Source organism: Phyllostomus discolor, chromosome 7 (assembly GCF_004126475.2).
Source record: "Phyllostomus discolor isolate MPI-MPIP mPhyDis1 chromosome 7, mPhyDis1.pri.v3, whole genome shotgun sequence".
Classification (NCBI taxonomy): Eukaryota; Metazoa; Chordata; class Mammalia; order Chiroptera; family Phyllostomidae; genus Phyllostomus; species Phyllostomus discolor.
The window spans coordinates 38,429,246-38,454,618 of record NC_040909.2 but is presented as its reverse complement, the minus strand read 5'-3'; the positions used below and the strand labels follow the sequence as shown (position 1 = coordinate 38,454,618).

Here is a 25,373-nt window from a genome sequence, read left to right as displayed (position 1 = left end):
CAGCCCAGGCCCTGCTCCAGAAAAGTCCAGCGAGCCATCAAATGGACAGGGCTAAGTTGCTTTTGGCTGAGGCTAAGGTGAGGCAAGAGCTACAGGGTGTGACTAGGACACTTTATCACCTACTAGGAGTTTAGGCGAGAGTGCTCTGGGGACTTCTGGGGGTCAGGCATTATTATTACTATTATGAGGAAAAATGATGAGCAGGATGCACATTAGTCTTTAATTAACTTTTAATAGTATAAACCTCATTTAGGTAGTAGTATTAAGCCACAACAATAATGCCACATTGAAATAGCATTTAATAAAATGCATAAAGCTAATTCATGCACTGCAATACTCTATATACAAACACGACAATGCAAATTCTTCTTCAAGACTGAAGACATTGATTAGATATAAAATTCAGTTTAAAAAGAACATGCTATTTTTAAATGCCATCACATAAACAAAGCTGATTTCAAGCTACAGCTTTCAACAGGTTTTAAACCTGGAATTAAAATGTAATGGCATAAACAATATTTTCTGTATTAGGAAGGGCAGGGGTTACAGAAACGGTCCCAAAGAAAATCTAACACCCGAATTTTCCCTTAACAGACATCTTTTAAAAGGGCTGGTAATACTTAGCTACATTTAAACAGAGGTCCAAACTACAGGTAAAAACTATGGTTTTGTACTATGAAAAATGTGCAGCTTTTCAGTTATAAAACTAGTTGAACACTGGTTTACAAGATAATTGGGAGGATATAGAAAAATAGTCCAGCACTTGAGTTGTATGTGGCAGCAGCATTTGAGTCCATAAATGTTCTGGTTGTTAAAATTACACTTTCCTAGAGAAAAGCCATTTTTCATGTAAAGTCTACATCCAAATGTTATCCAAATATTAAGTTTTATCACAGTCTGTCAACTGATAAATGTTGCTGAGCATTTTTCAGCACTTATATTTTATAGCACTTTTTTTCTATGTTGTATGTATACATTTTGAGACACCAAAATTATTGTCTGCTTAATTGAAAGTATAGTGGGGCATTAAAAATATCTCAGACATCCCCTACCCCAAGATACTTTTTTTAAAGGTCTCATTTTATTTTTAGTGTGCCACTAAGATAAATAGCTTCAAAGGAAAATTTTTATTTTAAAGACTCATTTAGAGACTGTCAATCTTCCATTTCTATTATGTGAACTGGAAAGCTACTTTCAATAGTGATTGTCACAACAGGCAAGGACATGGGAAAGGTGACAATCACTGCTGGGAGGCCAGTGAAGCAGCAGGAGCTTCTTTACATCACAGATGGGGAAGCTGGAGGCCGAACAGCCCAGTCTCACAAAAGGCACTGAGTACATGGTCTCAATGAAGTGTTTTCAAACATTCCAACAGCTTATTTAAAAAAAAGAAGAAAAAAAAAGCAACTTGTGGATTAGGTTTTTGCAGCTATTGAGTGGTTTCTTTCATCAGGCCAGCTTTCAACCTTCCTGACAGTTAGGCCCCTGTGCTTACCAGGTCCATGAGCAACTACTGCTGGGCTGAGCCCTGGTTTCCAAGTGCCATGTCTCAGTTAAAGCCCGATTTAAGGGGAAAAAAATCACCAGAATAAACCTGAACAAGGAAAATTTGGCATCTGTAGCTTTAAGGGCATACATATCCATATTAAAATGCAAATTGTATCTGAAATTTTAAAATCATAATTTAGAGAAATAAGTCAGAAGATTTCATTCACATGCTATAGTTGGAGAAGTAATTTAAGATTTGTAACATATGCCATAAAGTTAGCCATCAACATTTATGCTTATTTTTAAAGAATACCTGGTAGGCTTTTTTTTTCTTTTGTGTAACTGGAGTTAGGCATTTGTTTACTCACAGGGCAGTGCCTACCGTATGCTGAATCCAGAGCAAGTGGGGAAACTGCTACCATACTGGGTGCCAGGTCCCATGACACAGACTGTTCTCAAACTGACCACATGACACAGCGAGTCTGGGAAGGCCAACAGCTTGAACTACCAAGTTCCAGTTAGCCCATCAATGGGCGTATGAAAACCAGATTAAAGATCCCCATCTAGTTTTTGGACATTAGGATAAATTGTTTTCCAGCTTCCTAGCTCTTATCTGACCCTAGAGAATACATAGCAGTGTCATTCTGTTGGGACTTTTTCCTGTCTGGAACTTCCCCTGGTACAGAGTGGAGATTTGACTTCATGGCCTTTCTCAGGCAGACCATCCAAAGAAAAATGGAGTTAAAATCTCAGCAAATCCATCCTCCCCAGGGACCTTGGAACACCCACATCAATTTATTTTAGCAACTCTTATCATAGATTCTCTTTTAAAACATAAGGAGGGTTTGGGTATGTGGCTACATGTCTGTATACATAATATACATCTATGTACACATACACACTATATACACTGTACATATATAGAAGATATAAACACATGTACATTCGTTCAGTCATACAAGCCTATAAATCGGTATACAACAATGTGCTGAGGGGAGCTCAGGGCTAGACATGCAGATATGCCACGCTGGTGGGAGGCATAGAGCCCTGTGTACAAGAGACCCATACCCACTCTGTCTTAACTAGAAACATCAAAGTTAGAACATTTGCAGAGAGCCGCACAATCTAGTAGGGAATGGAAGTGGGACAAGTATGGGGTCATCTGCCCTGCCTTTTCAGACCTTTCCAGGATCTAAAGGGCACTGACCTCCTGAGATAAAGTATCAGAAGATGACACTTTTCATGACCTGGGCTCGGAGAAGAGTTGAAATGTCACCTGTAGCCCCACTACACGTCAGGCCACTTCCACTGGAAAGGAGGCCATGCACCCGCTGACTCTAATCTAACCAGGTCATACCTAGAACTTGGATCCATAGCCAAGGGCTGCCTGATAGGCAGGGGGCAGGCAGGGAGTGAGCTGCTCTGCTGGGAACGCCCCCAAAGGACCAGGATGTGGTTTTCCCAAAATGAAAGCACAAGGTACAAGAAGAGCCCTTCTAATTCTTGGCTTCTTGCCATGGCTGTCCTCAAATAATCAAAACTGCTAAGTAAGCTCTAGTGAGAGCGCTGCCGCCATGTTGGGGAGCCCAGAGCAGACATGTCCCAGAGTAGACATATCAGCATGACTGGTGGCCATCGCCTCAGAACAGAGCCCACATTTAATACTGACACTAACGAGCTGGAAAGCCCCTCTTAAGGGATATTACATAACACGTCTTACAAGTGACTACACCTCAAATTATAAAACCCAAACAAGAGCCTCAACCACAGAGATAAGACAATAAATAATGTAATTCTCAATAAACACATAAACATCTCAAATTAGAAGGGTGGTAACATACTTTCTTAAAAATACTTTCCAGGAGTCGCTTGGAAAACATTTGTGTGGGTAATTTGGTCTTAGATTTTAAGTTTCTTCCTGCCCTGTTTTATGATTATATGTAATGAATGCCACAAATTTAAACACGTAACTGTCCAGCACCACCTAAGATACCAGTGGAAAAGAGCCCACTTCATCACAAAGCAACTGCATGTATCTGTGCCCACCTCCTGTAGCCAGTATGCCTCTCCTCACTGAGGGAGGACTGGCCAGGCCAGCAGAAGGGTATGTATGAGTAGGCTACATGGTAAAGATTCCTGCTCCTGCCTTATTTCTCTCTGAGATTCAGTAGGCAGAGGGCTGGTCTCCTTCCCTAAATCTAGAGTTTGAAACTACTAACACAGGTTAAAGCCTTGTGAAAGCTGAGCCCAAATATCTGCCTGGGATCCCTTTAAATAATTCTTGACTTTGAGCTTACTTCTTTTAACCAGTTTGACAAGAGATAGAATAGACCTGCTGTCAAATGCTTGAAATGATTTTGGGGCAGTGAGAATTAAGGTAATGTGGACCTGACCCTTAAGGAAAAGGCCACTTCAGAGTAAGGCCAACAGAATCTAGGAACTAATGAGGAGTGCTCAAACCCCAAAATGGTCCACTGAAATCAGCTACCACCAGTGAAGGGACTCAAGGAAAAGGACCACATTAGAATCAGCAACTTCCTAAACTAAATAGACTTTTCTTCAGGGCTGTCTTGCTGGAGTGTGGCACTTTCCTATCCAAGTGTTCACTGTCCTGCTGGTTACCACCTCTTCCCAACATATCTACGCAGTGGCTTTGTCAGGACTGCAGCCTAGGTCTTGCCTAAGCTACCCCAATATCTTAAGGCAACCAGAGTCTAAAAGCCTGAAAGACACAGGACTCCAGGGACTGACCCTGGGAGTGAGGGAGCTGGCCAGTGTGGACCTTTTCACCAACACGAAGAACTCAGATCTGAAAGGTGTGACACAATACGTATTTCCTGGGAGCCACAGTGTGATCAACAAATATGCTTACTTTTAAAAATCGAAGAAGAGAAAAACACAATTTGCTGTGTAAGGTGCATGAACATGCTTCAAAATGCTCTCTGCTAAAACCTTTTACAAGCAGAAATGATACAGACCTGCCCTAACTCCCATGTTTCCGCCAGTTTTTGTCTTAATTTTGAAATTTAAAATCACTTCAGAGTTAGAAAACCAAAACTTTAGGCTGGTAAGATTAAATCCTTTCCATCATTTTATAATGGGCACCCTCACTGTTCTCCAAAATTTGCTTCCAAGGCATGAATTATTAAAGATAATTAAATCCAAACTGGAAATTAGAATTGGAGAGACTGTCCCCACTTAATTCTCACTAATGACTTTCGTAAAGTGCTGTTAATACACTTCAGAATAATACATCCCATTATGCTATAAGCCTGTGGCTGGCCAGCCTGCCTTACACCCATGCACAGCTCAGTGAAGTGCCTACTTTGACCAATGCCCTAGCCAGACTAGGGAGTGCCTGGGGGGTAGGGCAGGAAATGCTTGCTGTAACTCACATCCGTGGGAATTTATGGGTGCTCTTCCCTAGGTAAGAATTTCCTTGTAATCACATTCTGTTCTTGTAAACAATGGTTGCTACAATTATGAGCAAGAAGACAACTTTAGGAACTAATAGTCATTTTTTAGGAGCAGGCAGCCTGCTTCTGCATCCGTCATCCAAATGCTCCAGGGTTTGTATGCTGGCACACACCCGGGGGAATCAAAGTGCACGGTGGGCCAGTACCATTAAGAGACCTGCCAATAGAGATGCTGATCCACAGAGACATTCTGAAAGACCCTGATATTTAAGGTCAACAGAGAACTCTTCTATTCAGCTTCACCACTGCCCTAGCCAGGCAGCAAGATCCTGTACACATCCCACCCGGAGAGTAGTACTAAACTGCAAGAATGTAGGCCCTTCTCAAGGGGCTTTTGGAATAGAAACCCCACAGGGAAACCTGCAGGCTCCAGGGAGGCCACATCCCTCCATCTGAAAACCGAAGCCACCCCAGGCTCTATTCAGGAAGTATTACTATCAAGGGTTCAAAATGCCCAAATTGTCAATTGCTTCAGGAATTGGGAGTTGATGTCTGACTGGTTGCAGTCCAATTCTGAGAACCAGTCATCAGAAGATGCCCAGGTTTGGAGGAGCCTGCAGATGCCTGTCTCAGACCAGGATCGGAGGTCAGGGAACCTGACAAGCATCAGCTCTGTGACTGAAGAAGGTTTTGGTTTGGGTCACCACTGACTGCTAGTGCACTCCCACTTACTGCACGATACAGATAAGACACATTTTCATTTGCTCACAGGAATTTAGTTCAATACCATCAAAGTATGCATACAATTAGGAATGATGCCTTCTTTTCTTAAACTTAAATGATTGTCTCCTGTACCCTATTGCATTTTCACAGAAATCATTAGCATTTCGGCAAAAGATGTATACAGTTTTCCACTTGCCCTGCGAATAGACACGATGTTGCTAACATTATGCATCAATAAGAAGTGCTTAGAAAGTGCTAATATTACCCTGGTAATTAGTAGATATTAATTCCAAGGACATTTTTTAATATATATATACACACATACTGTTCTCTTAGGTTCTTTTAGTTTTAATACTAGTCTCTGACATTATAAAACTTTGTTTTTTGCCCTTTGAGAGTTTCTAAATACAAATTGAGTTAAAAGATTGCTCCAAAATCTGCTTCATCAAAAGGCATTTAAACATTTCTTATGGCAGGAAAGGATACTACTAGTCTTTTAGTTGCTATTGTCTGGGATTAACAGGTAAGAAGAAACCAGCTAGGAAATGATGAACATACTGGAAATATTTGCACATACCAAAATACTACTACTTCATCTTCTTTGTCTCTGAGCAGGCCCAGAGGAACCGTCTGCTCCTCAGCAGGTGTGGGGTGTGCACTATAGACTGGCTCCGGTGATCTGGCCATTGTACTCTGCCGTCTCCATCTTGAGGATATAGGGGATTATGCTGTCTATGGAAACATTGCCAATGAGACCAGTAAAAAAAAGTTCTTCTGTTATGTTGGAGCTCATCAGCCTGAGCGCCGGCAGGCGGACGAGAATCCGGGCCAATCTGTAAGAGGGAGGGTCATTAGAGAAAGGGGGACTCGCTGCCCTTCAGACTTTGTCCTGGACAGGCTCCCAGGGGCAACTCTCTGCACTGCTCAGAATTGAACCACACAACAGATCCATCCACTTATTCCCTTCTTGTTTTTCTGATTTCAGTAGTTCCTATTGTAGTTTTATCATGAGAAAAAGAAGTGAGTATAAGGATGTATGTATAACTATGTTCTCTTCATTGTTTATAACAACTCTCCCCTCCCCCAGCAAAAAGAAAAATGTGGAAATCTATCAGTAGAGGATAGGTTAAAAGACATACGGCATCTTCATATAATGGAGCAATATAAGATACCAGCTCATTAAGAAGGATAATAAAGATCCAAATTCACTGATAAAGAAAGAAGTCCATGACATGTAGCTGAATAGAAACTTGAAAGGAGGCTGTGAAGCAGCAAGTACAGCACAGTCACACTTGTGTATATTTATTTTGTGCACATTCGTAAATAGTATTCAAGAGGATATGTACCACAATGCTACCAGCTGGCCTCTGGGCACTGAAATTTGGAGTGATTTTACATACTAAAACCTTTTCTGTATGGCCCTAATTTCCAGTATTCATTTAGCATTGTAATTTAAAATAAAACAATAAAATTGTTTTTGTTTTAAAGAAACCCTGGGTGGAGGAGGGCACACCATGACTCTGTCCTGGAGGGTCATGGGACACTGTGTAAACTGTAGGGGTGTCCAACCTGATGCCCAACACAAAATCGTAAATTTACTTAAAACATTATGAGACGTTTTTGTGATTATGTGTCACAATGTATTTAATGTGTGACCTGAGACAACTCTTTTTGTGGCCCAGAGACGGCAAGAGGTTGGACACCCCAGAAACCATTCCACAGCCAGTGCGTGCAGCAGCATGTGAGGACATGCGCAGCAGTGCCAGCCCAGTCTGGAAACAACCTACATTCTCACCAGTAGGAAATGTTAAGTTACAGCATCTCTTCAGCTATAGAAAATGATGAAGAGTATGTATACTCACTGAATATTAAATTTAAAAAAATGGTTACAAAATCTTACTTTATACTTTATGATTCCAATTACACAGACATAAAAATCTTCTAGAAGTAAATACAGAAAACATTAACAAGTGGTATTTACACAGTTAAAAATTTTCTTTTTGCTTTGCAGAATAAATTTTTTTACAGTGAACACTATGTTATTTTTAAAAAGGGAAAATATATTAATATTATGCAAGCAGCATTCCAGCCCATCATCCATTCACCCAGCCACCGTGAGTCTTGCAGGGGCACAAAGGTGTAAGGGGACACCACCACAGACCTGGAGGGGTTGACCAGCGGCTGCAGGGTGTCAGGAAGCCAGCAAAGACAAATCAAGGAGGACTTTCTGGAGCATGCCACATCTCAGCTAGGCCATAGAGGCTGGCTAAAATGTCTATCAGCAGAGATGCAAAGAATGGGGAGGAATGAAAGGGTATTTCAGGAGAAATAAACAGTATGAGAAAAAGCATAAGGATGGGAAAGACTAAAAAAATGAATGTATAAACAGGGTGTAAACCACTCTAGGGCTGTTTCTTTGGGAACTGTCTTTGAGTTTCTGAATCCTATAACAAAGACTCCTTTATTTCAGTTTTGGTCCTAAATCACCCGGCTTGTGCCCTTCTCCAGGGTCCCTGACTGGACAGAGTGACTCAGGACTTTTTCAGAACCTCTACTTTCAGAGACAAGAGTTGCTATTGTCAAGGTGATTCTAGTGTGCTGGGGCTCTGCTAGCAGCCCCCAGATGGGCATTTTCAGCTGCTTCTTGCTGTAGGCACAGGCACTGTGTGGGAGTAGGCCCGTGGCCTCTTCAGGGGACAGCGTGACTTCACACCTGGCTGGATGCAGTAAGTCCTGGGTATGGGTACATTACTTGACAGTCCCATTTTATATGTACTGAGGCTCAAGATATTCTAGATTCATGGTGAGGTCTTCAGTGATCCCACTAGATAATGGAACCTGCTTTGGCAAAAGCTGCCTGTAAGCCATGGAGCTGTGCCTAAAGCAGAGGTAGGTTCTCTGCCAGCAGGGCCAGCCACAGGCCCCCCACCTATCATATCAGAGAAATGGTCTTCCTGGGGCTGAGAAGCAAGTTGGGGAAGGTGGGGCCAGGCAGCTTCCCCTGCTGCAGTATTTATTTTGAGGACATAAGATGGGGAAGGAAATACTAAATAATTTGCTTGTTAGGGCCCCAGAAATTCATGTAGCCTCCAGTGGGTTGAAGTGGTCCTGGGGAAAGAGCTCCTCCATTCCTTGGCTGTCTGTCAGGAATTCTGCCCTATTTCAGAACAACTTTCTTATTCAAGTCTGCATGCGAAAGGTGTCTGTCTGTCTATCTATCTCCCAACCCTTACAAATAATACAAATTAACTTTCACCCAAATAAAGGAACTTTTAAAGTTGGGTTATCTGGGGGTAAAATTACTATTTGGCACAACTCACTCACTGCTTTATAGGGGTCAGACTTGGTTTATGTCATGAAAACTTTTCTGTGAAGTACTGTAGCATTGCCTCTGGAGTGGATGCAGACCAGAGGAGCAGGGCTCCCAACTAACTGTTCTGGACAAAGGGTGTCTCTCCTTGAGGGCTCATGCCTCATGCATATGTTAGCCCTATAGGAGACCATATAGCATTGACTCCAACCCCCAAGTCAGAGGAGAGCAACCCAAGGTCTCAACGCTTACAGTTACCCGGCAACACTGGAATGGCCTGGTGTTTCTGACTCTTCCCACCTGGCACTTTCCACACTCCATTACCACCTATAAAATGTAGGACTTTGCTAGAAATGGGACAGCTAACATAATTTATACTTGCAATTACAGATCCAGCTGCATTCCTCCCTATCCCGAGCAAGAGCCTGTGCATCTCACCGGTAGGTGTCTTCTGAGTAGGTTTTCTGAACATAGTCCTGCAACTCCATTTGTGCCTTTTCTTGGAATTTTTCAATCTGGCTTGTGCTGGTCAAACCTGGATGATCTGAAAAGAGATAAGTGCCCACAAATTGCCTTCTGTATTTAGAAAGCCTCACTGATTTCTTAGTACTTATTTTAAATCAAACTTCTGATAAATTTCTCAAGCACAATGAAACTCTGAAGACTGACTGGGCTTCAATGTCACAGGATTTTCCTGTGCTTAGCCAAGGCCTGGAAGTGCCCAGGAGGAAGCTGGGCTCCCGAGTAGTCATTCTAGCCTCAGAAGCCTCAACTGCTGGTTCTGGATGTTTGACTTCCTATTACTCTGGAAAACATATTGACTTTAAAACTATCACATGAATTAGAGATTTATTTTCTAGATAGTTAATCACATAATTTCTCCCATTAAAATTTTTTTTAAAATTTATCCTGGCTAGTATAGCTCAGTGGATTGAGCATGGGTGGGTAAACCAAAGGGTCACTGGTTCAATTCCCAGTCAGGGCACGTGCTTGGGTTGTGGGCCAGGTTCCCAGTAGGGGGCGCGTAAGTCGACTGCACACACTGATGTTTCTCTCCCCCTCTTTCTCCTTCACTTACCCTCTCTCTAAAAAATAAATAAATAAATCTTATAAAAGTATTTTTATTTATTTCTAGAGAGGGGACGGGAGGGAGAAAGAGAGAGAGAAACACTGATCAGCTCTGTCTTGCAGCAGGCCCCCAACCGGCATGTGCCCTGGCTGGGAATTGAACAAGTGACCTTTCAGTTCACAGGCCAGCACTCAGTCCCCTGAGCCACCAGCCAGGGCAATTTCTCTCATTTCTATTAATTATTTTGTTGTTTTTGAGTGTAGGACTGTGGAGGAAAGGAAAGGTTAAGCTGTGTACAACCCCAGCTATTGAGCACAATGGTAAGGGCGTCAGTCACGAAAAGTGACCTCTCAGGATGCTCCAACAGCAGAGGGGTAGTGAATGAGGCCGGCCCAACCGTCTCTTACTTTCCACCAACAGTCCTGCTGACTCTTCTTTACCTGCTGTGACCACAGGTTTTCCTGCAGCAGCTTCTGCTGCTGCCCTCCACAAAGGACGATGGGTAAACTTGTGCACTTTCTATCTACTGGGTTGTATACGCTAACATAACCTGAAAAACTGGCAAAGAGCAAAACAAAACAAAACAAAAAGGACACAGGATGGTAGAACGCTATTTTGTATGCTGCAGCCCCAATTGGCCAATGGTTTAATTAGGATACAGATTAAGTCTGTATAAAGCTATTTCTTTGGCACTGTAAGGGCAAGAATTTAAAAGAATGTATTTATGTAAGCTAGCAAAGCACACTTATTGTGAAAACATTCAGTCACAGTCTGGCAGGTCTCTTCTCTCCACTGCTGATGACTTCACCAACACATTCACGTTCTCAAACATCAGTAGACACAGGTGGAAATAGTCAGCACCACCACCACATATCTTACCGGGGCTAAAGAGAACTATAGCTTTAAGGTATGCATACTCATAGCCGTCTATATCCAGCTTCGCCATACTGTTACAGAACTCCTGAAGCTTCCAGATGTGCTCCATGACTTGCTTTATCCGGTCACCAGAAAGTTTATCTAGAAATCAACATCATAGATCCCCTAAGAAAGGCTAGTAAGAACAGTAAGACAAGCTTCTTGGGCGGGGGGGAGAATAATTTCATGTTTAATGAAAATTCAGTTATCTCAAGATGGTTAAGAGCTTTATTTTCCAGTTGAAGCTAAAGTGACAACAGGTATTCCAATCCCAGAAAATGGAATACCAGGTATTCCGTTTTCTGCTTCAATAATGAACCCCCGAACTAGTGATTCTCCCTGGCCCCACCCTGGGTTGCACCTTTGGCTTGTAGTATAAATTGGTAATTTCTTTTACTCTGTGCTTAAGACCTGTATGTGTGTTCTTATCAATGGGTAAGTTTTCTAAGTCTCTGGAGGCATTTGGTAAATATTTGCTAACTTGAAATGTTGGCATTTTTTAGTCATCAAAACAACCCTATATGTTATCTGATTCAATCCTCATGACAATATTTTGCTGAGAGGTATCAGTATTATACTCAGTTAAAAATAAAACTAGAAGCTCATCTGTGAACAACTCTAACTTAAATTCAATAAAATGTTACACGGTTTTAAAAATTACTTTTTTGTAACTATTCCAAAGGAATAACTACAAAGATATGACTAGGTTAAGTCACATTGCTAGATACCATACATGTGGAATGCTCAATCACCAGTACAGCTGAATTCCTATCCAGCTATAAGTGAGGCTATCAGTGTCAGTCTTGAACCCTGGGCATGTTCCACCCAGATGGCGTCTTCAGTGTACTGAGGACGTGTAACATGCGGACAGACTGCACTGCACTGGCTAATGCAGACAGACTGCACTGCAATGGCTATCTCCCAGTCCTGACACACTGGGATCTGACCGCCAAATGTTAGAGGGTTGCCACAGGTCTTAGAAGAGAGTCATTTGTTCATTCACAAAGAGCTGAGGTAATTGTCCTGGACCAGGGGTCTGCATGACTGAGGTTGGTGCCTCAGCTCTTCTACCTGCTGTTTCATTTGGGGCAAGCCAGGAATCTTATCAGGACCTCAGTTTCTCCATAGGTAACACTGAGATAATAGTCTCTACTTTACAGAGTTGTGAGGATTTGTGAAATATTACACATAAAAAGGGTAACCTGTTAATGAAGATGAAAACATAAATTATGATTATTCTGAAAATGTCACTACATGTCTATATAAGCAGGAAGTTGCCAACTTCTTTCAATTATCTTTTTTCCTCCCTTATTCACTATATGAAAAAAAGGCAATCAGGAGGAAATTTAAGTGTTGTGACTGGCTCTAGTTTTTATTACTTAAAAGTTAAACCTCCCTCAGCCTATGAATGGTGTGGAACACTAAGGCTAGCCAATTTGCAATGGGCCAGCTTTGACAGAGTCCCCCTAGTCCCAGCCCTACCTTCTTGGATGCTGTTCTGCAGGTGGTTGACAATGGCCGCCAGGATAGTAGACAGACTCATGACCTGGGCACACTGGGCCAGGCCGAGCGTGAAGAGCTCATTCCAGCAGGCCCGTACCAGGCTGGTGTTGCAGTCCTGCCTGGGAACACAGAAGGGAGGGTGGGTGTGGGTGTGAGCTGGCACTTCCCAAACCCAGGATGCCTCAAACAAATGGATTCAGCAAGTGTGTGTTGAAGGTCTATGATACATCCAGGATCATTCTCTAAGGACACCATTATCTAAAAATCTCTAAACTAAGTTCCTCTGAGAACAAACTATTCTCTTAAAGAAGATTCTTTGAACTTAAGTAATGAGAAATTTTAATAGGTATGACTAAATCATCATTTACTACAGCCTTCTAAATCTGCAGCTGTCCTGAGAGGATGATATAATCAAAGGACTAAGAGTTCATGAATGTAGACTCTGAAGGGAGGTGACATACCCTACACCTAAGCTCAGGAACCGAGGGCCTGCAAACCTCAAAGGAGGATCTGGGAATATAGTGGGGAAGAAGGGGCCATCCAAGTCAGCTTTCTGCCCTGCCTTGGGAAATTTATACTTAGGATGACATGGCTGGTGCATTGCAACACAGTATGTCTTTATCTCAGATGCCCCCAGATGCAGCATGCCCTTACTTGTCTCCAGATTTAAGGATGACTCCTGCCTCTGTTCCACTCCATCCTTAGCTGCTAAATCTAAGTCCATAGCACATGGAGCAGGCTTGATAAAGATTTGAGGAACACTGTAGCATTAGCAACCATGGTTCCCTGCTACCAGTCCACTGAGTGTATTTAATAAGAAAATAAAGTCACAGGAATAAACTAGAAGGGCCCTCAGAGGCCTTCCAGGCCATTGCTAGGGAGGGTAAGGCCCTTGCCAGAGGATTCCCAGAGAAAAAGGCCTCTTACCCAAGTGCCTGAAAAGCTGGGATTGACCTGGCCCAGTGCATGGAGAGGAAAAGCAGGCGGGATGCAGACTCGCAGATGTAGTGCACGTTGAGGTACTCTGGCATTGGGCTGGGCATTGTTAGCTGGAGAAGAGAAGGTACAGAGCACAGGATGTGACCAAGGGACAGGGGATGGCTTGGTCTGTCAATACAGATTCCTGTTGTGTTTCAGCATCATGGCAGCTAGAATTGCTGTCTCTGATGTTGAGGCTCCTGTATGGACCCATTCTCCTATGAAATGTGTGTTCTCTGCGGGGGTGCTGGCACTGGCTCCCCATGGTTTCTTGTCCAGTAAACTAGGGTTTGATGGCTCTCAGAATGTGGAATGATGAAACCTCTCAGCTTACCCATACAAAGACATATTTTTCAACTCTTGCCTCAATTAAATTGTCTGTCGTAAGGCAATTCCATTTTGAGTCATAGGTTAAAGTTTAAATCAAATTGAGAAAAGGGGGTCAACTTCCTGGATTAACAGACATTTGGTAGGTGGCCTCAAGGCAACAGTGAGTGAGTGAACAGAAGCCCAGATGGTAGGAGAGTAATATCTCACCACCATCATGTCAGGTTTGGGCTCCAGGAGTTCCAGTGTCTAAGAGCTCTAATGCCTTTGAAGCTTGAATCCCACTGGTGATCTGTGTCCTCAGTATCTTTAGGCAGTTATTAGCAGGAACACAATCTTTGTAAATGATCAGCCATCTCTCTCTAGTCAAGAATGTTGGGGGAACAGCAAGACTCAGTCCGGAGACCTAGAGACTAAGAGGGCTTTAGGGAAGCTGTGAGTGTCCTGTGAAATGAGGCTGGTGAGCAAGAGTGTGGGGAAAACCCATGGGGACCTCATAGGACCCTTCAAGGACACCTAAGATCTACTTTCTATAGCTCTAGAGGGCAGGTGGTCAGGACCAATGGGTGGGAATGAGGGTTGGCTGCTTGCTTTTGGAGCAGACCAAGTGGCCTGCCTCAGCCTGTGCTGGAGCCAGGCTACCATCGGAAGATGGAAGGCATAGCAGTCAGCTTTTAGTCCTTGCTGGTCAGCCCCACCACATCAGCCTGTCAGAGCCACCTTCAGAGCCAAATGCCACTGTGAGCAAAAGATAGTAAAGATGCTTTATAATGGGAATATAGTTCTAGAATACAATATCCTGGTCAAATGCCATGATAGAAAATGAGCTCACTCCAAGGTTTGATTTTTAAACTGACTGGTACAGTGCCCCCCTCCCACAAGGCTGGGGGCACGTGGTTAGGCTTAACATACTCACCTTAAATGTGACATGAGTGTCTGAAAGGAGGGGGCCTTCAACCTCAATGATGGGTGTGGACTGGTCTCTACTGATGACGTGGATGCTTCCTCCTCCACTGGTGTCTATCCCATCTGCCAGGCTTGGAGGTGAGGAGCTGTCTGTGGTATTAAGTGCTTTAGCTAAGGTATCAAATGCCCTGTGAGCAAAATTGAAGCAAGCAAGTGTTGTGAATCCACAGCTTTTAGGGGAAATGAACTCTAGCTGAGACATAATTGAGAAAAACAATGCATTGGGGAAAGACGATTAAGTTCTACTTGCTGAGAGAAGGAATAACAATGAAAGCTTCTATGTATTGTCTATACATCTCATTGGGCACTAAGGTATGTATTACTATTTTCACATGTAATTTTTATTTTTTACAATTTCTCTCCAAGGTAGAATTCTCAATATTTTACAGATGTGAATGCTGAGGCTTATGGACACTAAATAACTTTTCTAAGACTGCCCACACAGTAAGTGATGGAACCAGAATTCTGCCTAACTCAAATCCTATCCTCTTTTTATTGGATCAGATCTAAATTTTCCTACCAGATCACAAGTGAACATAAGAACTAGCACACTTGTGTGGCCCAGAGGTGCACCTGCCTGGTCTGGCAAGACGTGCAGGAGTGGCTGCTCCCACGGGAAAGGAACAAACACAAGAGCCATGCTGCAGAGAAGAAACATCCCCAGTTGCAGTGTCTGGGACCAACTAACACTGTCTATCACCTAATATCTATCTACCTACCCTGAGGAATTTAAGGTCTACACTCACTACTAGGAAAAAAATATACATGAAAAAATAGTATAAAACAGAACTGGAAAAGGGAATGAGCTATTAATACTTAGGCACAATAAAAAGTGACTTGATACAAGTGACATCTATCCACTAAAGAGTTTTTCCTTGCTTCGACTGAGTTACTCATTGTCCTTTTTCACTGTTTGGAATGAAAAGCAATTTTGATTGTTTTATATAAGTGGGTCCACATTCCCATAGTTAAAACATGAAAGGAGACAGATGTGCAGGGGTGCTGTGACAATTTACAATCCTTGATTAAATACAGGGTGGGTGTCAAAATGCTGCCACCCACCCTTACAATGCAATGACTGAGTATGCATGTCAGGAGAGAAGCCTCTACCCTCATGGATTCATACCGAGTAATCTCACTTGCAGACTGGTCCTCTGGCTGCATTTCTGAAGTGTCACCGTTGTTAAGGGATTCACTTAGGTTGGCAAGGGAGGTTACTACATTTGCCAGTGTGCCCAGAGCTCCCTGGCTTGTTTCAGCCTATGAGACAAAAAATAGTAACAATAAAAGGTGAATACACACACACAAACACACACACGACTCTCAGGCCAATGAAGGTATAATGTTGGTTTAAAAACAGCTTCTATGGGGGTCTGACTACAGTGGGGAAGCATGGGAAGATCTTTTGGCGATGGATGAGTTCTGTATCTTGACTGTGGTGGTTGTTACACAAGTCTACACATGATAAAATGACAGATCAAAGAGATAAACTGGACATCACCAAAATTTAAACTTTTGTGTTTCAAAAGACATTATCAAGAAAGCAAAAGACCACCCACCACCACACACAAGACAACCAACAGAAAAGGAGAAAATATTTGCAAATCATATATCTGATAATGGTTTATCTGCCAGAATAGCTAAAAAACTCTTGTAACTCTATAACAAAGAGACGAATAAGCCAGTTAAAAAAAGAATTTTTTTAGGCAAACTGATAGGCAAAGAATTTAGGTAGACATTTCTTTAAAGAAGATACACAAATAGCCATAAGCACATGAAAAGATGCTCATCACTGGAAATGTAAATCAGAATCACAATCAGATACCACTTCACACCCACTAGGTTAGCTATAATAAAACAAACAAGTGTTGGAGAGGATGTGGAGAAACTGGAACTCTCATACACAGTTGGTGGGAATATAAAATGGTACAGTTACTGAGGAAAACAGGCAATTCCTCAAAAGTTTCAACACAGAGTTACCCTATGACCAGCAGTTCCACTTCCAGGTATATCCATTAAGAGCGATGAAAACATGACCACAAATATACTTGTACACAAATGTTAAGAGAAGCACTATTCGTAATAGACAAAAAGTAGAAACAACCCAAATGTTCATCAGCTGATGAATGGATAAATAAATGGCATAGCCATTTAAAGGCATGTTATTTATCAATAAAAAGGTACAACAGAACAGTTGAAACCCCCTGGTTTCATGGCCTTTCCTTGCAGTGTTAGTTTTCTCTCCATTCCACTACCCTGTCAGTCACCGTCTCGAATGTCTCCTGGGTGACAGCAATGAGCTGGGTGCGATTCCCAGGTCATACACATCACCGCTAACCAAAGATAGGAAGCTCAAAGCCCAGCCTGAAGACCACTGGGTGGAAGGCAGCTCTCCGTGCCAGCCAGTGGCTCTAATTTTTGCCTTTTCTTTCCCAAAAGAGGATGCATGTTAATGTCCTGAGTGTGCACATCGATGTGCACATGAACAAATGAGAAGGCAGCCTGCAGGCCCAGCTCTAGTTCTAAGGGTCACTCTGTTACTGAGTCACTCCTTTTAGAGAAGAAAAATTGGACCTCAGTTGTGGCTGACTGCTACTCTGGGTCATATCAGGAACAAGACGAGAAAGACAATGGATTCCCCTGCCTGGATAAAACCTTCCTCTTTAGTTACCTTCATACAAGTTAGCCAGTTGTCTCTCTCTCACTCTTAGATTGAGAAACATCTCTGACCCCACAAGTTAAATTCCACGTGACTGATTTGCTCTAACAGTTTTAGAATTGTTAGAATCCTGGCTGAGTTTCCTCCTGCAGGTCATCTAATAAAAAGGAACTAGAGGCTTCTGTAAAAGGCCATCTTGGGATAAGTAGCTATTTCTTCAGCATGCTAGCCTAGTAGTATTCCAACGTGTGTGCCAGGGGGAAAATCTTAATAGAGAAGAGAGCCACAGAACTTTCTCCAAATTGAACTCTAAACCCTGTTATAATGACTGTGAGCAGCCAGCCCTTACTGAATTTCTGAGAAGTGATTAGCATCTCCAAAACAAATCATGGTGCTGGGGTAGGGGAGTGGGGGAGGGCTAAATCACAAGAAATACATTGAGAAGCAGAAGGTCATGCTTTAAACATGGCTTCTGAAGGCCAAGAAGATGGTACACACATTTAGAAAAGCACAGCAACATAAAGGTATGAGAAAAGGCATAACATTACCTTGGAATCTGTGGCCAGAAGAACAGTACCATCTTCACGTATCAAAGGTTGCTGGATGTTCACAAGCATCCCTGGATCAAGAAGACCTGTTTGTCTATTTAAGACATAAAGAAACCCAGAGTGGCTTCCAACATTTAATGTACAGTACAACCATGCTATATTTCCCTGTCTCTTCCACACCTGCAGGGCTGAGTAGAAGAAAGGCTCTAACTAGACTCACCCACCAAGGAACTGAACCGTTTTCTCTCTGCAATGAGGTGTGCGTACAGCTGGGTCTACTGCCTGAGGCAGGAGGACACAGACACACCTCCCCAGGGCTTCCATGCTGACTGCAGACTGGTTGCTCTGCCAAATAATGTTAACTTGATTTTCAGAATGGCATCAAGACATTCTCAACTCTTGTTCTCTCTACAATAGATGTGGATTTCTTGTTTTCCCTCTCTTTGTTCCTTTTAAGTAAGTTCAATAGATTACTTTAAAAAGAACAGTTATAAACTACCTTGTGGTACCATCTGGGACCACACCTGGGACCATTAGCCTTTTGTCTGTACTGCAAAAAAGCCCTAATCTTGAATTACAGAACCGTTTTCTTGTATGAAAAATGTCAAACTACAGGGCATAAATCTGAGCCCTTGAAAAATTCTGACCCCATCAGCCATCTTCAGGACTGTCCAGGGGAGTGACAGGAACAGCTCCACAAAGAGTGGGATGAGGCCAGACAAGTTGGATGGCTGTGGTAGGCCGGTGGGGGGCTGCAAAAGCCCCCTTCCCAAGACACACTGGTGCCTCCTCTGATCAGCAATAAAAGCTGATGGTAGTGTTACCCTCTGTCAAAACAGGGACTGACCTTGCTCCATCTTTATCTGCCACAAATGTGGGAGTGGCAATAAGAGGACTTCTCAGGTCCTTCCGGATATAGATTTTCTCAGTTGAAGCAGCACAATTGCTTGGTTTCTCCCGTTGTACATCAAAGGGCTTCCGTTCACTCTGTACAGCTTAAATCACAACATAAATATTAATGTTTAGAGGAAAAACTTAAATCAATAAAGATCATATCCTTCATGTTAAAGTAAGGGGTCTTACATAGAAAGTCTAGCTCAATTTTCATAGTGGACTTTTTAGCCAAAGGAGAGAAGGGTTCAAAGCCAAACAATGCCATGCCAAATCTACAGGCAGGAAAAAGAGCTCAAGATGGTGGGCATGCCCTGCAAGGAACTGCAGCACAGCATCTGCATGGCCTTGGGGCCCACCCTGAGCCCTCTGGGTTTTTGCTTCTTACTTGCTAACAAAATTGACTCCCAGGATGAGAAATACCCATCTTCAAGTGAGTCTCTAATAGAGAACTTGTCCAATGGCTCACATTGTAGAGGAACAATTCTAATGTGCACCTCAAGCCTGCATGACCTCTGCAAACTGTTCAATGGTGTCAATTTTCTATCACCCTAGGAACTTCTCCCTTCAGCAACCTGGTCTAAGGACAGGTATATATGCTAGAAACAACTGAAGAAAATAAAGACCTTTTTATTTAGCATTTTAGAAAAACATTTTACTTACTTATTTTTAGAGAGAGGGGAAGGGATGGAGAAAGAGAGGGAGAGAAACACTGACTGGTTGCCTCTCCTGTGCACCCACAACCCAGGCATGTGCCCTGACTAGGAATCAAATTGGCAACCTTTTGCTTTGCAGGACAATGTCCAACCAATTGAGTCACACTGGTTAGGGATAAAGACATTTGTAAAAGAAAGACTGAACCCCAGATCCAATATGTAAGAAAGGCAAGGGGTTCTATTTCACAGAGGAGGCTCCTGTGGCTTAGAGAAGCTACATGACTTCCCCAGGTCTAACAGCTCCAAAGTGGCAGATCTGGAGTTTGACCTGGTATCAGCTTTACTCTAAAGCCCGTGCTCACCCCACTCTACAGTGCTGCCTCTCCATTTACCAGGAGTAGGTTTCCACATACACATGGGAAAGGACCAGCCCCAGCAGCGTCAGAGTTGCAGCACCTAGCTGATCCAAGGTAAACCAAAATGAAGGCTGAGTGGGTCTTTTTTCTTCGTATTTTAAAGTCAGGTATAGAAACCTTATTTAATAGACCCTTGCTCACTTTCTCCTTGTTAACTCATGTGGTTTTTTTAATACTGTCACTCACATTCCATTTTCATGCCCATCTCTAAGCATTTTTTCAGCCGGCAAAACTGACAGCGGTTCCGGTGATGCTTATTGATGATGCAATCTTGGTTGCTCCGGCAGCTGTAGGTCAAATTTTTCCTTACGCTCCTTTTGAAGAAACCTTTGCAACCTTCACAACTGACAGCCCCATAGTGACGGCCTAAAAGGATAAAGAATGCATGAAGTAGTTCACCAAGAAGAGGTGACCTGTCACAGGCCCTGTTTTTAAGGCAAGCCTATCAAAGTGACTGACTGGTATGCACTGTCAGATGCCAGTGCCGTGTGGACAACCACAGGCTTGGGCATTAAACATGGTACTCAAGTCCTTCAGAGAATTTCTCTACAATTTTTATAACAGCCCTACAAGGTCATGATGGAAAAACTTAAGCTAAGACAGGTGACATGACAGCTAGTAAGTGGCATGACCTTAATGTTCTTAGTATATGAAGGACCTACCATATAGCAGGAGCTCACAGGGCATGGCCACACTGCATGCACCTGGCTTTGGCTTTTAAGACCTAGGCTTGTGAAGCTACTCAGCTCTGCCACCCACCAAGAGGGCAGGTAGCAAACACATGCATGTACATTTCACTCCTGCACGTACTCCCAGTGTGTGAGCCATGTCCTAGGTCCTAGACCTCCCCTGGGGGAAGTGAAATGATGACAGTAGAATCAGCATGGGGACAGTGACAGGGCAGATCCAAGGTGAAGGAAGGTTGCCATGTGGCTCATTTGAGTTAGCTAGTCAGAACCTTTAGGAAACACAGTCCTAGAAATACACTTATTAAAACACAGTTCCCCCCCGCCCACCACCCCTCCAATCTTGGTTATTTTGGTGTCTCTAAACCCTAATTACCAATGATGTTAAAAAGAGCCCCCTAGCTCAGTTTACCCTCCTTAGTTCACAAAATGCTTCCACAGTTATTATACCTCATTTGCTCCCAGCTGGGACTAACAGTACTTTAGTCTTTTTTTTTTAAAAATTGAATTTATTGGTTAATAAAATTATATAGGTTTCAGGTGTACAATTCTGTTATATATCATCTGTGTACAGTATTGTGTGTTCACCATCCAGTCAGGTCTCCTTCTGTCATCCCACAGTTCAGTCTTATGTAACCCAATGTCTTCATTATTGCTGGGAGGACACTTTTCACAGGACCATCATCTACAGCAGCTACAGAGCATCCCATTGTCCTAAGCTCTAGCACTCAGAGTGATTCCCCAAGGGTATACTTACATGTCTCAACTTTGTGCCTTTAAGAACAGTTGTGCTAAAATTACCTAAGATGTAGGCATCATTTTTCCTTCTTTGCAGGGTATTTCTTTGGGGTTTCTAGCCCTTAGGGTGACCTCTGGTATCTGGAAACAACGGCACTGTGAGCCTGTGACTAGGCTGTTCCTTTATGCCAAGAAAGGGACTGACAAATGGGGAAGGCAAGCAGATTCTGTGCCCCTTTCCTTATGTTCATGCTTCATTCATTTGTTCAAAAGTTTGCAGAGTGTCTCTTCTTGCTGAGCAAGAAGGTAGGGATACAGAGATGGAGGGGTTAGACATGGTTCTTGCTCTCACAAAAAAGCACATTCTGGTGGGGAAGACAGACCTGTAAGAACCAATTATAAGATAGTGCAACAAAGCTCAGTGAGGTCTGTATAAAAGGGGGACAAAGACAGAGATGACACAGGTGAGGACTCCAAAGGGGTAGAATGGGCTAGGCTCATCAGGATAAGAGGTGGGAGCAGAGGCAAGGTACCCCTGATAGGGCAAATGGTATCACAAGCTGGGAGGGAGACTGGAGTTTCTATAAATGCTTGCTTGGAGCAGTCTTTTCAAGAGACTTGGTCCAAACTCCTTTAAAAATAAAACAAAATAGGACCACAAAGTATCCCAAGATCCCCTGAATTTTGTGAAACAGAATAAAGTGTAACCAAGCAGCCACCAAAACTCAGGCTTGTGCCTCTAGCATCACTGGAACTGGACCTTTATTAAATATTTCTCTGTTCCTCCCTGTCTGCCTCGCTTAGCTTCCACAGCGTTCAGTGTTAGTAGGCCCAAATCTGAATATTTGGGCCAGATATCTCCTCTCCTCTCCTTGTACCGATATGCCCAAGAGCTCTTCCCCAAAGACACCAGGGGTGTGGACATTAAACTGAGCCCTGGCTCCACCAGCTGGAATGCCCTTCCACTTTATCTGACACGGGCACATTCAACCTCCAAGGCCCACAGGTGTCTGACTGCCTCTGGGGGCCTTTCCTGACCCTGGGACTCCAGCCAGAATCACGTTTCCTTCTCCACTTCAGCATTTTGTCACACTGGGTTATAGGGAGGGGATGACAGAGACAGTTTACAGGATGAAAGGGGAATAAGTAACACAGCTTGTGAAATAGCAAAGCACTGTGCAAGTATTGACTAGATTAAAGAAATGATTACTTTCTTAGCAGCACATACATATTCAATACTCAGTTATGATTTACAAATGACGGAAATAGTTTCCTGACTTTTCTTCCAGGTTCTAATAATCTGACAAACTGGTTTGTTTATATATATCATTACCCGGGTGCAAAAAGTGAAGCCCACATTTTGAAACCTACAGCCCAGTTGGTGCATGACAGTGGTCCATGATGCATACCTAGCATGACCTAGGGTTACTTACCAGAGGCTTTGTCGCCACAGACTACACAGTACTCTACCACCTGGGGCCGCTGGACATCGGCCTTCCCCAGCAAACGCTCCACAGAAGCAGAGTCTGTGACAATCTAAGAAGAATCAGAAAACAAGCAGGGTATGGATTAAAAGCTAGATTGCTAAGAAAAGTAATGTTTCACTGTAAATTCCTAATCTTGGGTTTCTAAGCAGGACAGATGATCTGGGCAGAACTGGGAACATTACACCTGACAACTTAAAACCCAGAATGGCCCTGCTGCCCATCTGGACTGCACCTCTTCATCAGGGGTGGGTGGGTGCAGGTCGAGGATCAAGCACTGGTTTTCACTGATCTGCTCTCCTGTGTGGGTGGTTCCCCACAACCACCCAGGATTGGGGGACTTGTAGGGAATCGCACACAAAAGCCTTAACATGATACTGAAGGTCTTTATGGCTGCCTCTCTGTTCCCACACAACAGCTTGAAAGCATGCAGAGAGGTGTATCTAGCAGAGAAATAATCAAGCTTTATTAATTAAGTCAGCAGGTCTCTCACTGAGGCAGCTTAGAGTGGAACAACAGGAATAGTTATTCTATTTCTCCTTCATTTGTAGGTGACCTTCTAGGTGCCAAATAGTGCTACTCACCTAGAAGAATACTGCAACTGATACCAATACAAAAAAGTGAAAAATAGCTGTTATTAAATAATGTACCAAATATAAGCCTTAAAATGATATATGTATGGTGGGAATATATACAGAAATCATTATGTAGAATGACCTCTTGTAAAATATGCAGCAAAATCAAAAGCCTCCTTTCACAAACAAGTAGTCTTCTAAATAAGCCTCGAGGAATTCTGATTTCAGATGATTAGAATGTACTGTGGGAAAGGAAAGATAAGGCAACATTTACTAACTACACTATGAAGTGCCTCAAAAGTACAATTCTGAAAGTTGAACACACTGGTGTTCTAAACCCAGCTTTATCATAAGAAAAAAAAAAATCCTTGCCTTCCTTAGTTTTTCTCCATAGTAAAAAGTCTGCCCCACAACACAGATTTTTAGCAGCATTACTTACAGTAACCAAAGGTAAAAGTAACCCAAGTGTCCACTAACAGATGAATGGGTAAACAAAGTGTGGTATACATATATAGAATATGTATTCAGCCTTGAAGTGGAAAGAAATCCTGACACCTGCTATGACATGGGAGAATTCTGAAAACCGTATTATGCTAAGTAAAATAAGTCATTCACAAAAAGACGAATATTATAGGATTCCATTACTATGAGGTCCCTGGAGTAGTCAAATTAATAGAGACAGAAAGTAGGATGGTGGTTACCAGGGGCTGGAGGTGAGAGGATGGAATGGAAGTTACTGTTTAACGGGCACTGAGTTTCACTTTGAGAAGATGACAAGGTTCTGTGGATGGACGGTGGTAGCAGTTGTACAACAATGTGAATGTGCTCAATGCTACTGAACTGCACTTTTGAAAATGATTAAGATGGTAAATTTTGTTACATTTACCACAAACTTTTAAAAAATTAAAAACAAACAAAACCATGAATTCCAACCTGATCCTGACTAAACATGCTCCATGCCTGGCCTCTGTGGGACACTGACCTTGAGTGCCCTTTTAAGTGTTGAGGTTGGAAATCAGTGCGTCCCAAAAACCCTGCTTTCCTTTAAGCCCTTGCTCTTCATCCTGTGCCCGCCCTGACCCCATCTCACCCTGCCACAGCAGGAATAAGCAGGGCAGAAATGGAGATGAGAACTGACAGTCCCAGAGGCAGTGGTGCACAGGAGCAAATGAAGACACAATGAACAGCTAGATGAGGCCTGACCATCTGGACAAGGATAAGGTAAGTTAGTCCTTACCTGACTAAGTGTTATCAATAAAATACCGTGGGCAGAGGGCTGCCACCGTGTGGCCTTAGTTAAGAACTAAGTGGCCTCAGTGCCAGCTTGCTCATGACAGTCTCCTGTGCACCACTGATTTTTCCCAGCTCAACTTCCCATCTGAACACTATAAGTTGGCTGCCTTCTAAGTCTTGCCATTCATTTGCTGACTTTTGCTTTAGCCAAAGCAGCAATCTGCCATGTTTGCCAGCTCCCAAAGAACCTTCTAGAGATTAATTCGGCCTCTATGGCAGATGTTATAGCCAGGAACAAGTTCAGTAGCAGAAGTGCGAAAACAAATGCCTGTCAACAAGCCTAACCTGGATCCTGCCAGGAACAAGGTTGTCCGAGGTGGTGAATATGAGCTGCTTGGCACTGGATGTCTCTGGGGAAGCCAGGATCACCTTCCCAGTTCCAGCTCCATCTGGGCTGGTCAAGATGAACTGCTGCTTGGGGGATCCGGAGGTGTCCACTGCGGTGACTATCTGGATCTTCTGTCCTGTCTGCTGGTCTGTCACAATCTACAAGACACAACATGGAGGCTGCTCTCACGGAGCATTGTGCGACTTGTGCACTTGCAGGTGGTGCTCAAAGTGGTGTCTGCCCAACGCCGTCCTGGAGTCAATGCTGGTCCAAGATGCAATTTCACCAGTGCATGGTGAAATGAGAAAAATAAAACAAAAGAGTGAACTTTTCAGAATACATATTTTATAAAGCTAGTTTTATTTTAGGATGGTATCATTTCCACTCTTTTAGAATTAAAATGC

At 43.0% G+C, this 25,373-nt stretch overlaps 1 protein-coding gene across 5 annotated transcripts in view; it reads right to left on the bottom strand.

Moving 5' to 3' along the window:
• Window positions 1–212: 212 nt before the first annotated feature.
• The window catches only part of NR2C2 (nuclear receptor subfamily 2 group C member 2), a 97,739-nt gene continuing 72,578 nt past the window's right edge, over window positions 213–25,373 (bottom strand). For 3 of the 5 annotated variants that reach the window (XM_028518508.2, XM_028518505.2, XM_036030759.1), the window contains 12 exons: window positions 24,927–25,127; window positions 22,723–22,825; window positions 20,052–20,231; window positions 18,750–18,897; window positions 17,903–17,996; window positions 15,822–15,955; window positions 14,646–14,823; window positions 13,352–13,473; window positions 12,404–12,543; window positions 10,886–11,023; window positions 9,376–9,481; window positions 213–6,460 (listed from right to left, as the gene is read on the bottom strand). In XM_028518508.2, the coding sequence (XP_028374309.1) occupies window positions 6,286–6,460; window positions 9,376–9,481; window positions 10,886–11,023; window positions 12,404–12,543; window positions 13,352–13,473; window positions 14,646–14,823; window positions 15,822–15,955; window positions 17,903–17,996; window positions 18,750–18,897; window positions 20,052–20,231; window positions 22,723–22,825; window positions 24,927–25,127 (1,719 nt within the window). In that variant the 3' untranslated portion in view covers window positions 213–6,285. The remainder of the gene's footprint in view (window positions 6,461–9,375; window positions 9,482–10,885; window positions 11,024–12,403; window positions 12,544–13,351; window positions 13,474–14,645; window positions 14,824–15,821; window positions 15,956–17,902; window positions 17,997–18,749; window positions 18,898–20,051; window positions 20,232–22,722; window positions 22,826–24,926; window positions 25,128–25,373) is intronic. The other 2 variants (XM_036030760.1, XM_036030758.1) reach the window with 1 other exon arrangement.